This window comes from Cnephaeus nilssonii (assembly GCF_951640355.1).
Source record: "Cnephaeus nilssonii genome assembly, chromosome: 19".
NCBI classification, from domain to species: domain Eukaryota; kingdom Metazoa; phylum Chordata; class Mammalia; order Chiroptera; family Vespertilionidae; genus Cnephaeus; species Cnephaeus nilssonii.
Genome location: NC_137090.1, coordinates 7524100 through 7539768, shown reverse-complemented (window position 1 = coordinate 7539768; position 15669 = coordinate 7524100). Strand labels below are relative to the sequence as shown.

Here is a 15669-nt window from a genome sequence, read left to right as displayed (position 1 = left end):
GGGAGGCCTCCATAACCCTGGCTCTTAATGTGTATTTACTCCTTGGATTCCCATATCAACACCAAGAAGCAGAGTGCATGCTGCCTGGATAAGTGGGGAAACTGAGGCTCTCCAAGATCACAGAGCTCATGCAGAACAGAGCCAGGGTTAGAAACCAGCGCGTCTGTTCCCAACGCCTCTAAAAAGGGCCTTATCATGGACAGAGAGTCACCAAGCACAAGAGGGAGCTGACCTGGAAATGCTCACACAGCGGTGCCGTGAGCTTGCACTGAGCCAGGCACTGTGTTAGTGGCCTCACAGGCCTTCTTCCCGAAAATCCTCACCACAAGCCCACATGGAAGGCACTGTCATTATGCTCACTTTTCATATGTAGAAACTGACACTTGACGATGATAACCAACTTGCTCTATGTCAACTAAGAACAGTCAGGATTCAGGCCCAGCTCTGGAGGCAAGAGCAGGTGGATGGAGAGAAACAAAGTTCTCAGGAAGGCATATGGTTCTTATTAAATTCACAGACTTCTATTGAAGAGCTTTAGGTACCCAAGAAACCTCATGAATTGTATGCAAATGTGTGTATGCTTATTGGGGGTGTGTGTGAAAAGAGATTTATAGCTTCAATATATTCTCAAAGAAATCCCTAATGGCAATCCCTAGCACAGTGCCTGACACACCAAAGATACTCAATAATATCTGGAGAATGAATGGACAAACGAATGAATGAATGAGTGACTGAATGAATGCGTGTGCCTCCATGCCCTAGCCCAGTGGTCGGCAAACTCATTCGTCAACAGAGCCAAATATCAACAGTACAACGATTGAAATTTCTTTTGAGAGCCAAATTTTTTAAACTTAAACTTCTTCTAATGCCACTTCTTCAAAATAGACTCGCCCAGGCCGTGGTATTTTGTGGAAGAGCCACACTCAAGGGGCCAAAGAGCCGCATGTAGCTCGAGAGCCGCAGTTTGCCAACCAGGGCCCTAGGCGACACCACACATGACCTGGTACACACTTCCATCTGTATCTTTGGAGATGGTGAAAGCCATGCCGGGACCTGAGCCCAATCCTCTCCCAGGCCCTTTCACCCAGTCCCAGAGGCTGCAGCCAGGTGCTAGGACAAGCTCCAAAGAGATGCTTCCCCCGCTTTCTCCCACCTCCACTACTGACAATGACCAGGCAGAGGCGGGAGTTGTGCAACTCAGATAACAAAGCTTTATTGAATGCCAGGAGGGGGCAAGGGTGAGGCAGGGCTCAGGTGTGAAGTGCTTGTGTGTGTGTGTGGCGGGGGGGGGGGGGGGGGGGGGGGAGGCGCGGGGGCGGTGTTGCAGGAGAGGGGATCCCTCAATGAGATCTGTGTCCACACAGCAGTGGTGGGGGGCGTGCTTCCTAGGCCTGAGCAATGCTGAGCAGCCTTAGTTCTTGGTGCGAAGGACCTGCTCGTGGGTGGACACCACCTTGCCATCGTGCACGTCCACGACCTTGGTGCGGATCTGGCGACTGGAGGAGGACACTGGGGAATGGGGTAGAGAAGGCGTTAGCAGCGGTGAATAGGCAATGAAGCAATCAGAAGTGGGGAGGCCAAAGAGTTGAGAGGAATCAAATGAGCTGCCTCCCTGCTGTCCTGTCTCCTGATTCTCTCTTCCTTCACTGCTCCTGAACTAGCACTGATGCGACCAGCACATTTTATTTTTCAGATTAGGGCTTCCACAGGTTAGGAGTAGAGTCTGTGTCCTCAGACCGGAGCCTCCTAAGAACTCAGACGAGACTGGTTCAGTACAGATTGACCCAAATAGACACCTATTGGCCCAGGACAGACAGAGCCCTGTAGGGCCCTGTCCATGGTGCTGACCCCCTAGGACCATGTGGTCTGCCATAGACACTGGGTCACAAAAGTAAAACGCGGAAGCTCACCAGCTCTTAGCCCTAAGGAGGATTTAGATAATGGTTTATAAGGGATACTTGGTAAGAAAACTCTAGCTCAACCCCCCAAGAAGCCCATATCCAACACCCTAGGCCTACTGGGAGACCAGGGCTGGTCCTGAGGCTTGATGGATGACAGCACTGGATGAGGAGGAAAGTCTTACCATCTCTGGATGAATGAGAGCCAGAGGAGAACTGGGAGGAGGAGAGGCTGTGAAGACAGAAAGGGGCAAGATCATTAAACACATTGGGGGTGCAGTGAGTGAATCATGAAGGGATGGACCAGGAGGGAGGACAGGGTACTCACTGGGCATCCTCTCCCTCCAGCAGGCGGCGGTAGGTGGCGATCTCCTGCTCCAGCCGGGTCTTCACGTCCAGCAGGATCTTGTACTCCTGGTTCTGTTGCTCCATGTCGCAGCGCAGCTGGGCCAGCTGCTCCTCCACGCTGCCGATCATCTCCTGGATCTGGGCCAGCTGCATGCAGTAGCGGCCTTTGGTCTCCTCTAGACTGTTCTCCAGGGATGCTTTCTGTAAGGGAGGGAAAGAGGATCAAGGATCATTGAGTCAGTCCGTCTCTTCCTCCTAGATCTGGGCCCGCCCCAGGCCTGGCCGCGCCCCTACCATGCTGAGCTGGGACTGCAGCTCGATCTCCAGGTTCTGCACGGTGCGCCGGAGCTCGGAGATCTCGCTCTTGCTGCTCTGCACCAGCTCGCTGTTGGTGGCCACCTCGCGGTTCAGCTCCTCTGTCTGCAGAAAAGAAAACGTTCTTCACCCTGGAAGTTCCTGGGAGGCGGGTATCCTGGGTCCCCTGCACTCGAATGGCACCCACCTTGCTGAAGAACCAGTCCTCGGCATCCTTGCGGTTCTTCTCCGCTATCTTCTCGTACTGGTCGCGCATCTCGTTCAGGATGCGGCTCAGGTCCACGCCGGGGGCGGCGTCCATCTCCACGTTGACGTCTCCACCCACCTGGCCTCGCATGGAGTTCATCTCCTGCACAACCAAAGAACAGTCCACAGTGGGAGCCTCCCTCTGGCAGCCGATTGGGGTTCCCCAGTCAGAGGCGTTCCTGGCCTGAACATTGCCCTCCACCGACTCAATTCCCTCCCTTCCCTCCCTGCTAATCTTCTAAGCTGGCTTTTCCATTGAGCTCTCACCTCCTCGTGGTTCTTCCTCAAGTAGGCCAGCTCCTCCTTCAGGCTCTCAATCTGCATCTCCAGGTCGGCTCTGGCCAGGGTCAGCTCGTCCAGCACCCGGCGCAGGCCATTGGTGTCGGCCTCCACGCTCATGCGCAGGTTCAGCTCCGTCTCGTACCTGGAATGACCCGAGAGAAAAGGAATGAGACAGCTATCCTGACCACACTGAAGACTTTATTCTCTTCATCCCACAGCTTCTTCCCATAGTTGGCGCCCTGTGGGTGGTTTAGGGTGCCAATCTGGAAAATGGCATGGTTGGACACAGTACCCATTGATTGCTCAGATGCTCATTCCTGGGGTGGGGTGACAGGGAATAGGGCAGTTTATCATGGTACAGGATTCAGGGAAGGGAGATACTTCTAGCTTCAGTCAACGATAGCACACAAGAACTCCAAATATGACTGCCTCCTAAACGTCAGGGGCGCGTGGGGAAGTGGGGAGTGCCTCTCCATAAAACTGACTCTCAAACCTGGCTGTGGGTCAGAATCACTCAGGTAGCCTGTTAAAATAACTGAATCAGAACTCCCAGGGTGGGGCCCCCAAACCTTCTATTTTTATGAGCACCCTAACGGGTTTTCACATGGCCAGCCTGGCGCTCATCAGCTCTGTTCAGGCAACACTGCTCCAAAAATGCCCCACCCTAGGGAGACTGGCCATACTGGGCCACCACTGCCAACTCACTTGGTGCGGAAGTCATCCGCGGCCAGGCGGGCATTGTCAATCTGCAGGAGGACATTAGCATTGTCCACGGTGGCCGTGAGGATCTGCAAGGGAAAGGGCACAGGTCATTGGTCAAATGGACATCACTAGCCAGGCTTCACTGCAGCCAGCAGCCGGCCTTTGCTTTCACGCACCTCCCCTGCCAAGCCTTCGCCGCAGCAGCCTGAAGGGTAACCGCTGGGAGTCCAGCTTTGACCCAGGGCTTTGCTGACTCATGGTCAGCAGCGGGGGTGGAAAGTTCCCTGGCCTTGAGTTCTGATCCTGGTTTTACCACTGACTTGTTGCCAAACCTAAACCGGTTCTCAGGGCTTCCGGTTCCCATTCTATAGGTGAGACCCAGTTCTCAGTCTGAATTCTCTCTGCAAAGCCAGCCCTGCCAGACCCTGCGGGCACATGCATTCCTTTCCCAGCTCACAGAGCAAGGGCCACAGGGAGAGCACAGAGAATCAGAAAAGAGGGAGCAGAAGACAAAGATCAGTTGAACCCTGATTGGCTGGCGTTCCCTCCCTCGCCGTCTTATTTCCCTAATCCACCAAAGGCCTCAGCAAGACACCAAGGAGAAGCAGGGACAGCAGGAAGGGCTCCTGGGGTGGGGTGGGAGCACGGAGCAGGGGCCCGGAGTCAGATGCCACAAGCCCCCCAGGCTCCTTCCTGCAAAGGGCACGTAAGGTCAGCTGCCACTGATGGTCCCTGCGGGTTTCCGAGCTCTCCTGGCTGTGGGGTGGGGCCGGCGGGTGCCAGGGCTCATGGGCGGCAGCCGCCACAGCCCAGACTAATGAGCTAATGAGCAGTTTGGGCGTCTACCCGGGTCCCGTTACAGCCTTGCTCCTCCCCTGTGCTGGAGAGCAGGTAGCTGTCTCCTGTGCTGTTCTAGCCTCGGCTCTGCCGTTAACACGCGCTGTGCCCTTGGGCAGGTCACAGCACCAGTCAACTACAGCTTCCTCCTTGGTCATATATAAGGGTAAGAATTCATGGTCTCGCATGGTCTGAGGATCCGGGTTTCAGGAGGGCACGAGCCAGGCAGGGGAAGGGAAGCCGTTTTCCCACTGACCAGCTCTGTGGGGCATCCGGGGCCAGAGTGAGGCATCTGTCCTGGGAGCCTAAAGGTGCCCGTGGCCTGAGGCATCGATTGCTCTAGAGTCAGGGAGCTGGAATGGCACCCCCAGCTGCCTGGCCCACCCACCTTGTTCCTGAGGTCCTCGATGGTCTTGAAGTAGGGGCTGTAGTCCTTGACCTCACTGGGCCGCTGCCTCTGGTACCAGTCACGGATCTTGACCTCCAGGTCGGCGTTGGCCTCCTCCAGGGCGCGCACCTTGTCCAGGTAGGAGGCCAGGCGGTCGTTGAGGTTCTGCATGGTCACCTTCTCACTACCCACCACGAGTCCATCACCACCGCCCATGCCAGCACCTAAGCCACCACCGAAGCCACCACCATAGCCACCAAAGCCACCACCGAAGCCACCACCAAGGCCACCACCGAAGCCACCACCCAGGCCTCCACCAAAGCTGCTGCTGCTGCTGAAGCCGCCGCCATAGCCGCCTCCCAGCCCGTAGCCCCCACCGGAGGAGAAGCGGGAGGAGGACATGCCCCCGAAGGCGTTGGAGGCCCGGCAGGACCCCCCAGCCAGGACGGAGGACATGCGGCTGGAGCCACCGCCAATGCCACAGGAGCCCTTCATGGAGCCGGAGGAGGAGAACTGGCGGCTGCAGGTGGTCATGGTGCCGAGGAGGGAGGTGAGTGAGTGAGCGAGCGAGTGAGTCGGCAGAGAGGAGAGAGAGGTGCTCAGGTATGTGGGAGAAGGAAGCAGGTGCTTTATAGTCCTGAGTAGGGGGCGGGCCTGGCATTTTCCATCCCCCTTGGCTTTCATCACCCACAGGCCAGGCAACTCGCAGCCAGCTCCCTCCTCTCCTCTGCCTTGTCATGTCTATCATATTTTACTGGAAACTCATTGTTTGGGGTGCTTGGGGTTTCTTGTCCCGCCAGGCATGATTCACACGAGAAGGTGTGGGCCTGCAGGCTACACTTTCCCATCGGGCCCTGGGAGCCGGGGCTCTCGGGACCCTGCATGCTGGGCTCAGTCCGGTGGCGGGAGCAGGGCCTCTGCACCATAAACCTGGTGACCTGTTCGTTCCCCACTAACTACGCGAGACGCAGATATTCCTCTTTGAGGAAGCCCACAACGCAAGGCGGCACCCGCCTCCAGGGACACCAGCACAGCAGGTCACATCACACCCAGAGGCGCCCTCAGCATTGCCATCTGTAGAAAGAGACGAGGAAGTCTGGGGCCCTCCCGGGTCTGACCAGCAGGGCTGTGCCAAGGAGCCTGTCACATCCCTGAACCATGCCCAGACGGTCAGGTGGCTCAGGCTTCCACCCGGACACCCCCTTTAAAGGGAAATCCAGGCAGATCTCCCCAGCCCTGAGCAAAGACAATGAGACCCTCCACAGGCCTGCGGTGGGGAAAGGCGGGGGAGGAGGAGAGGGGAGTTCAAGGTGCTAGCTGCTCAGTCTGGCCAGAGGCAGGGGCGTCACAGGCACAGCCAGACACATCAGGAAAGAGCAGGCAGCCGATGAGTCCTGGTCCTGCCATTTGCTCCTGTGCCACCCAGGATCTGACACTTCTTTGGGCCTCAGTTTGCTCATCTGTAAAATGGAAGCAAACACCATCCACCCCGCCTGCTGCGGAGTCAGCTCCCAGAATCCAATGCGGCAGTGCATGTGCAAGGGTCTTGGCACAAAGCTGGTGAGCACTGCTGTAGCCCAGTCTGGGCTCCAAGGGGGTGGTGCTCTCAGGCCCCCAGGGCAGCCCTGGTGGGAGGGGCTGGCTCAGGTGCCCTTTAAAGCCCCTTGTGGAGCTGGCCCAAGGGTTTATTTTGGGGGGAAAGGAGGGAGGGAGTGCAGGTCCTGGGAGTAGACTCAAGGGTCCCTGGCTCCTGAGGCCCTGATGGTTAGGGGACATTTCAGGACTCCCGCTTGTTCTGCCCTAAGGACACGCACAAGGGGACCTCAGCTTTCCCACATCTCCCAGACAACGCCAAAGGCACCCCTCAGGCTGCACCCGCCTTCCCGCCAGCCCCTCAGCTCCACAGACCCCGGCAGGCATGTTGGGAGGAATGTGGTCGTGTCTGGGGCTGCCTGACACGTCCCATCTCCCCAGACAGGCCCCAACAGCCCCCGCTGGAGGCTCTTCTGAGGATCAACTGCTCCCGAAAGAGAAGCGAGAAGCGGAGCCTCCCTCTCCCCCCACCCTCCCTGCCATCAAAGCAGATGTAGGGAGCTCCACCCCCCTCGCCCCCCCACCCCCGCCCCGCCACCTGGCTCAGGAGCTCAGGAGACAATGCTGAGACAAACACTGGAGGCTGTGGGCTCCCCAAATCTGCAGCGCAGAGCACTCACAAGGATGTGAGTAAGCCAGGGCCCCAGCCCTGCCAGACACTCCTAATCTCCTTCCCCAGGAGGGCCCCGCCCCAGCCCAGCCCTGTAATTCCCCAGCCAGAGGCAGCGGGGACTTTGGCGGAGAGACAGGCTTTTAGGAGGGAGAGATGGATGCTCTTAGGAGGCACGTTGCTGTTGGCTGTGGGTTGGGGGTGGAGGGTGCTCACCAGAGAAAAATGCAGCATCCAGAGGGACCCCTGGGTGCAGAGCCCACCACCTGCCTCCCTCCACTGCAGGGACCCGCAGAGAGGCTCCCCAGAGCGAGGGGCACAGGAAAAGGCCCCTACATTCACGGAACCCAAAGCAGGCTCCTTCCTTGCCGTCGTCCAAGGGGGATCCCAAAAGGTAAAGAGGGTAGGGACCCAAAGACACATAAATAACCTCGTGCACAGTCTAAGGAGAGACCTTTGCCTGCTTCCCTCCCCCACAGACCCTGGGACCCCGCTGTGGAATGCAAGTCTGATCCCCCCTCTGGATTAGAACCCTGACTCACATCCTGAGGCCAACCCCCCTCCCTGCAGACACGAAAGGAGGCGCCAATGGCCCAGCCTGGGGCTTGGGACATTTTGAGGAGAGGCAGCTCTCTGGGACAGCAGGGGTTAATGGAATGGGGCAGGGGGGCGGGCGGTTCTGTGGGAGCCTAGAGTACCCCCCAATGCTAGGCAGGCTTTGTGTGGGTGCCTTTACCTGACCCACCTATGCCGCCTGGGAAGGGGGGGTAATGGAGGAGCCTGGGGCGGTGCCTCTTGCGGTCGATGAGTCTCCCCGCACCAGCCTGTGGGGGGACCCAGGCCAATCCAAACAGATGAAGGGCCTGCACTGTGTGCTGAGGACCAGGCAGGGAGCCAGACTATGGGATCCTGAGGAGGAACAGTCCGGCCTGAGGAGGGAGCTACAGCCCATGGCCTGGAGCCCAAGCTAATGGAAGAGACCGCCCCTGCCCTGAGCAAGCCCCCCGCCTGAGAGGGTCGAGAGCATGCGCATCAACATCACTTAAGACGTGAAGAGACACAAGAAAAGCAATGCCTATGTACTCCTGTTCTGGAACTGCCATAACAAATGACCACACGTCTGGTGGTTTAGAACAAGGGAAAGTTCTTCTCTCACAGGTCCGGGGGCCAGAAGTCCCACATCAAGGTGTGGGCAGGCCGCTTCGGGGAGAATCCTTCCTCGCCCCTCTGGGCTGCTGGTGGCTCCTTGCGTTCCGCCGTGTGTGGCAACACAACTCCCATCTCTGGCTCCAGCTCCACGCGGCCTTCATCTCTGGGTCTCTGTGTTCTCCTCTATGTCTGATAAGGACACACATTGGATTAATGCCCACCCCAACCCAGCATGATCTCATCTCAGTTCGCACCACACTTACAGCTGCAAAGACCCGTGTTCAAATAAGGTCAAGTTCTGAGGTTCCAGGTGGTCATGCATTTGAGGGGGAGACTATTCAACCCACTACCCCACCTAACAGACTGGCAGCTGCCCACGTTGCAGAGGCGGTGGTGAGAAATGTGGTAAAGAGACAGCTGTGCACCCTGGCCGGTTTGGCTCAGTGGATAGAGCATCAGCCTGGGCGCATGTCTGGGTGGCGGGCTCAATCCCCAGTAGGGGGCGTGCAGGAGGTAGCCAATCCATGAGAAATTCTCTCTCATCATTGATGTTTCTGTCTCTCTCCCTTTCCCTTTCTCTCTGAAATCAATAAAAATGTATTTTTAAAAAGAGAGAGAGATGGTTGTGCTAAGAGATGAGCAGGGCCAATCTGGGAGGCTTCTGGGAGCAGCTTTTTAAAAAAAATTTAATATATTTTTTATTGATTTCAGAGAAAAAGGGAGAGGGAGAGAAAGAGATAGAAACATCAATAATGAGAGAGAATTTCTCATGGATTGGCTGCCTCCTGCATGATCCCCACTTGGGATCGAGCCCACAGCCAGGGTCAGGCTAGGAGCAGCTTCTAGCCTCTCCTGTTCATCCCTCTCCCCACCAAGTCCTCGCCACCTGTGTGTAGCTAGGTCTCCTAGCGCTGGGGGCTGTCACTCATAGAGACAATATGTCGGGCCTCAGCCTCTGCACCAGAAAGACAGGCAGAGCACGGGGCCCGGAGCAGGCTGGCAGGCAGGACTGCAGGCTCAGGAGGCAAGCAGGAGCCTGGGGCACCTCCCCAAGGCCCTGGTCCCCTTTCCCCCAGAACGCTCTGCCACCCGCTGCTTTCCCAGGCCAGCCAGCCCATCTGGGCCAAGTGTCCTCGCGAGAGCCTGGCTGACACAACGGATGGGCTGAGCCCAGCGTTTGGGCGCCCCTTGCCTTGTCTGAGCCTGCCAGCTGTGAGCGCTGACAGGACAGACTGACCACCCCGCCTTATAGATGCAAAAGGTTCAGAGGTCAAGGAAACCCCCACAAGTCCACAGCAAGGAAGCTGCCAGCCAGGACCCAATCCCCACTCTGCCTGAGGCAAGGCTCGCTTTCCAGTGCCAAATCCCCTCCTGAGAGGGGGTCCCCCAAACTCAGAGCCAACAAGGGCTTCCATGGTCATCTAGAGTCTAGACCTAGTCTCTGAACTTTACAGATTAGGAAACTGAGGCCCCGGGAGGGGAAGGGTCATGTCCAAAGTCACACAGCAGAGCCTACCTTGAAAGTGTGAAATGTTTAACACATGCCGCCCAGGAATGTGAGCTGGGCAGGGGGAGAACAGGTGGGGTCAAAAGAGCCAGGTGTCCTGGTGAGAGCCTGCACCCCGGAATCACACTCAGGTGGTTAAGAACTTGAACGGTCAGGTGGCCAAGGGCAAGCAACAGATGGGTCCACTCACCGTCTATTAGCTCCCTGTTCAGGGAAAGGGAGGCTCCAGCTCTCCAGCCACTTACCCACAATGCCCACTGCAAACCCAGCTCCCTCCCCAACGGCCCAGTCCCGTCGCTGACCCCCACGTCCCCACCCATCTCAGGCCTCTGCCTGAATTTCCGCCTCTGTCCTTTCTTTCTGTCCAAATGCCTCCTGTCCTTTAAGGCTAGACCTCAGTTCAACACACCAATTGAAGATATGATTTCTGGCCCGGCCGGCATGGCTCAGTGGTTGAGCATCGACCTATGAACCAGGAGGCCAAGATTTGGTTCCTGGGCAGGGCACATGCCTGGGGTGTGGGCTCAACCCCCAGTAGGGGGCGTGCAGAAGGCAGCAGATCACTGATTCTCTCAATGATTCTCTCTCGTGATTGATGTGTCTATCTCTCCTTCCCTCTCCCTTCCTCTCTGAAATCAATTTTTTTTAAGAAAAGATATGATTTCTGCAGACTGTGTGGCATAAAGTAGATGCTCAATGAAGGACAAAAGAAAGGGAGGAGGGGAACGGGTAGAAAGAGAGGAAAGGGAAGTTGGTAAGGGAATGTGACGGATGGAGGATGGATGGATGGATGGATGGATGGATGGATGGATGGATGGATAACTAGAAAAATGGAGGAGGATGGATGGTGGCTGGGTAGGCCCGTGGGCAGGTGGGTGAATGATGAATGGAACCCAGAGAAAGAGCAGTCATTCCACCCATCCCAGCGTGGGCAAGCATCTTAGAGGAGCTTTTAGCTGAATAGATGCTAAGCAAGCCAAGAAAGTGAGGGCGGACATCCCACTTGCTCAAAGACCCACTGGTCTGAGGGCAACCGCAGCCTTGAAGCATCGCTAAGCCCACCGCTGAGCCCAGCGCTGGAGACTGCATCGGCCTGACGGAGCTGAGAGCGGCGGCCGGTGACAAAGGTCCTGCTGAGGAGCTCAGACTTTATCCTGACAACACTGGGGGACACTGAACGGGGTCCACACCGGGGAGTAACATTGCCAGGGGTGTTTTACAAAGGCCTCTTGGCATCCGGGGGCACATACTTTGGCAGAGGGGCAGAAAAGCAAAAACTAGGAAGGAAGATGTTACCTGGCCATTATCCAGGTAAGGGGAGGTGTTGGCTCAGACCTCTCTTCTCCTGGAAGTCCCACCCCATCCCTCAGATCACCTGGCTTTCCCCCTCTCCACCCTCCCACTGCCTCCGTGGTCTGTGCCCGCCCCCCAAAGCTTACTGCGGTGCTTTGGGGGCCACAAAATGCCTCTCCTTGAGTCGGTGCTGCTCGGCATGTTAATTCCCTGTAATTACTCTAATCTGATGGAGGAGACACAGCCCTTGCCCTTGGAGATGATTATTCTGATGGGGGAGGGCAATGAGCCCAGAGCTTTTTCTGCTCCACGGGCCGGGCCGAGGGGAGCACGGAGCCGAAGAGCCACCAGGTGGGGTGGGTACCACGCGGAAGGCTTCTTGGAAAGGTTGCGTTTGACTCAGGTTTTCGGAGAAGGAAGAGCCCTGGATGGGTGGAGTGGGGAGAGGGCATTCCCAGGCAGGGGCGTGGCTGTGGGAACTCAGGGAAGTAGGCAGCTGGGAGCCAGAATGGCTGTGTCAGGATCCTGCACTACAGGGGCCTCGGGTCAGAGGAGAAGGGAAGACAGGAGAGGGGTCCTGGGGAGCTCCAGAGAGAGAAGGAGTGATGTTCACCATCAGAGGTTGGGGAGCAGATGGGGCGTCATGCAGCCCCCCACCCCCGGGCTGACATGTGTAGGATCCAGGGAGCACCAGGGCCTCCCAAGTCAGTCAGGGGGGCTCAGTCTGGGCTCTCCACTCCGCAGCCATGTGACCGTGGCCCACGCACCGCAGCCCCGGAGCCTGTCTCCTGTCCAATGGGCATAACAGTCTCTGCCACGCAGGATTCTGGGCAGGGGCCAGTAATTCATGGCGGTGGCCAGCACGGTGCTGGGCACAGAGTCAGTGTTTGGGAAACATCTCCCTTCAATGAATCCCTAGATGCTTGCCCAATGAGGGGCAGGGGTGAGCGCAATCGGAGAACAGGTATAGGAGTCAGGCAAAGACAGAGACAAAGAACAAAGAAGAGTCCAGGAAAGTGCGGGGGCGTGGGAGTGACAAGAAAAGGAGGAGGCCGCGGAAGAGCTGCTGAGGCCAGCGGGGCCCAGGTGATGAGCTGGCGAGTCAGTGAGGGCCTGGCCAGGGCGGAGTCTACGGGAACAGGCAGGCCCGGAAGCCCTGCTGGGGCAGAGTCAGCAGGACAGTGAGGGTGTGAGGGGACAAGGCACGACAGCTGAGCAGGACCCCCGCGCTGAGCTGGGGGCCCAGCACTGCCTCCCCTGGTCTGGGTGAGGGAGATGGAGAAGCCCAGCTCCGGTGTCCAATGAGGTCCAGAGGCCGGAGGAAGCCTCGCCAGTCACTCAGCATCACCAGGTCCTGGCTCCTCTCCTCCCAGCCCTGGCTGTGCAACCGGCGCAACAGTGGTGTGCACATGCGCGTACACACACACTCACACGCACGCATGCACTCACGCACACACAACTAGGCTTTGCTCTTCCTCCTTCTTCCATAAGACTCGAACCATGTCTGAAGGCCTCCCTGAACTCATCCTTTGGCCTCATGGCCAGAGATGATCAGACCAAATTTTGAAAAGCCCTAGTAGCCCCGACCGGCGTGCCTCAGTGGTTGACCTATGTACCAGGAGGTCACAGTTCGACTCCCGGTCAGGGCACATGCTTAGGTTGTGGGCTCGATCTCCAGTGTGGTACATGCAGGAGGCAGCCGATCAATGATTCTCTGTCATCATTGATGTTTATCTCTCTCTCTCCCTCTCCCTTCCTCTCTGAAATCAAATATATATATATATATATATATATATATATATGAGAGAGAGAGAAAGAAAGAAAGAAAGTATGAAAGAAAGAAAGAAAGAAAGAAGAAAGAAAGAAAGAAAGAAAGAAAGAAAGAAAGAAAGAAAGAAAAGTCCCAAGCAAGATCTCTGTGTGAACTGGTGTGGCCAGTGGCTGGATTCATAAGACTAACCCTGCAGACATATGTGGCTGCCACCCCCTCCCCATGACCAAGGATAAGGGGCTGATATCAGAAGAAGGTGGGGCACAGATTTGGCCCCAACAGCCACCCCAAAGTGTGTCTACTGCAAAAGGGAGGTGGCGGTAACACAGGGAAGAGGCTGCTAATACCTGACGTCTAGCTCTGGGTTTCCTGGCAGCCAAGGCAAAAAGGGAAACAATGATGGAATAGAAAACTAATAAAGAGAAGAGTCTGAACTCATAGCATCTGAAGGACACTGAGAGCTTCCGTTTCCTGAGCTCTGCTCTGGCAGGCACTGTCCTAGGCATTGCCTCTGAGTCCTCATTTTGTCCCTTGGGAAAGGTGTGACCTTCTCTATGTTAGAGACATAAAGGCAGGGGCATTCCCCTGGGCCTCCCTCTCCAAGGGCTGACCCCCTCCCAGCCGCCACTGAATGTGTGGGTGTCCATAAAGCTGGGTCCCCTACCCCTGGCGGCGTCACAGCCCGCCTCCTGGACCCAGCAAGCTCCAGCCACTTCTCCTGGGCACTCACTGACCAGATTTCCAACTGTCAGCACCAGAGACTCTTGCCTGAGGGCCTCCAGCCACCACAGCCCGTTCTGCCTGTGCAGGAGGCAGGCTGGAATGCTAGGAAGTTAGTGCCACCCCCTGCCTGAGAGGCGCCCCCGATCTGAGACTGATGGGATCAGGGGACAAAAGCCCAGCTCCCTCATCCTTTGGGAAGAATTCTGGGTGCATATTCTACACTGTCTCCTGGGGTCCCACAGCAGGAGGAAGCTACAGCTGTCCACAGTGTTCACGTGCTTGATAACACACCTGTTAGTAGCCCTTCCCTCCCTCCCCCCTCTCACGCACCTGCTCCCTAATGGTGTTTCCCGAGACACCACCCAAAACACGTCTTGCACTTGAATTTTTGTCTGAGAGTCTGCTTCTGGAACCCACACTGAGGCACATGAGCTTTTATTATTATTATTATTACTCTCATTTATTTTGGAAAGGGAGAGAGACATGGAAACAGCAATGATGAAAGAGAATCACTGATCGGCAGCCTCCTGTACGCCCCACACTGGGGATCGAGACCACAACCCGGGCATGTGTCCTGACCAGGAATTGAACCGTGACCTCCTGGTTCAGAGGCCAACGCTCAACCACTGAGCCACACCAGCTGGGCAGACATGACACACTTTTAAGATTAAGCTGCATTATTTTGAATATGTTTTTCTTAAGACAGGTATCACATTATCTCACTCATAGGGGGAAATCTAAGTAGCAAGATACACTGATGATTGAAGTGGATCCAGAGACATGGAAGCATGAAACAGAGTGGGAAATCTCGAAGGAAAGGCGGGGGAGGGTGGGTGGGCAGGAAGTAATCAACCAAAGACCTTGTACGCATGTATGCATGGCCCATGGACACGGACCATAGGATACTGAAGGCCTGGGGTGGGGGTGGGGACAGGATGGAAGGGGTTAATGGGGGAGAAGGGGACATATGTGATACTTTCAACAATAAAGAATTATTAAAATAAATAAATAAAGCTCTCAAGACAGCAAAAAAAAAAATCAATGAATAATTTTTTTCTTAAAACGTTGCAGTCTAGGCTTTCTTAAATCTAGACAATCAATCAAGCCCCGATTTGTAGCACTTACCATTTCCATGACATAAACACCCCACTGCCTTTCTCCCAGAGGAGGAGGAAGAGGAGGGCAGGCATCAGCCAAGATGGGGCTGCCGGTGGGGAACTTGGATTTGGTAAGCACAGCCCACCCGGCACCCACCACAGGCACCTCTGGGAGAAGGAGAACGAAGAGAGCCGTTCCCTGCCTAGGTGCTGGAAGGCAGTGTCTCCTTTAAGACCAGGGCAGCCCCTGATTGGTCACTGTCGTCCCCACCCTGCTCCCACCCTGAGCCCAGCACACCTGGCCCAGAGCAGCCCTGAAGTGGGCACAGCTGAGTTCTCTAGGCTCTTGCAAGAACTCGCCTTCTCCGTGACCAGAGCAAGTCAAACCAGGCCAGGGGTCTGACCCACATGGGTGTTCTGACACCTCACCTGCCAGTCATGCACCCTCAGGCAAGCCGCTCAACCTCCCCGAGCCTAAGCATCCTCACCTGTAAAATGGGATGGTGCGGTGTGGGGAGACAGGTGGGAGTCTTGGCAGACAGCCAGCTCAGCTTTGCCAGGCCAGAAACACAGCTGCAAGAATCAAATGAGGTCGTACGGGCCAGGCCGCTGTGAAAACTGTCAAAGAGAGAGGGAAAGAGTGAGCAAACATTTACTGGGTGCCTACTGTATACATTTTATCTCCTTTAATGCTCTCTCAGGTAGATACTAGTACCTAAAATTTACAGACAAGTAACCGAGATGCAAAGAAATGAAGAAATGGGCCCAAAGCCATGCTCAGAGTTCAACACCAGGGCGGCCTCTTGCCTCCCGCTACTATTTCTCACTACCTTCTGCAAGGGACTGTGATCCTGCTTTAGTTTTAGTTCTTTTCTTCTGCGTATCACTTTTGACTTGTGTAGTCGTATCG

The 15669-nt window shown here is 56.1% G+C and overlaps 1 protein-coding gene across 1 annotated transcript in view; it reads right to left on the bottom strand.

Annotated features, from left to right (window-relative positions):
• Positions 1-1188: 1188 nt before the first annotated feature.
• The window catches only part of LOC307115144 (keratin, type I cytoskeletal 16), a 29676-nt gene continuing 15195 nt past the window's right edge, over positions 1189-15669 (bottom strand). Inside the window, exons 1-8 of the mRNA XM_079798199.1 lie at positions 5017-5625; positions 3795-3877; positions 3075-3231; positions 2749-2910; positions 2541-2666; positions 2227-2447; positions 2084-2130; positions 1189-1509 (exon numbers count right to left, since the gene is read on the bottom strand). Coding sequence (XP_079654325.1) covers positions 1412-1509; positions 2084-2130; positions 2227-2447; positions 2541-2666; positions 2749-2910; positions 3075-3231; positions 3795-3877; positions 5017-5550 — 1428 coding nt within the window. The 5' untranslated portion in view covers positions 5551-5625 and the 3' untranslated portion in view covers positions 1189-1411. Of the gene's footprint in view, positions 1510-2083; positions 2131-2226; positions 2448-2540; positions 2667-2748; positions 2911-3074; positions 3232-3794; positions 3878-5016 lie in introns of the transcript that reaches the window.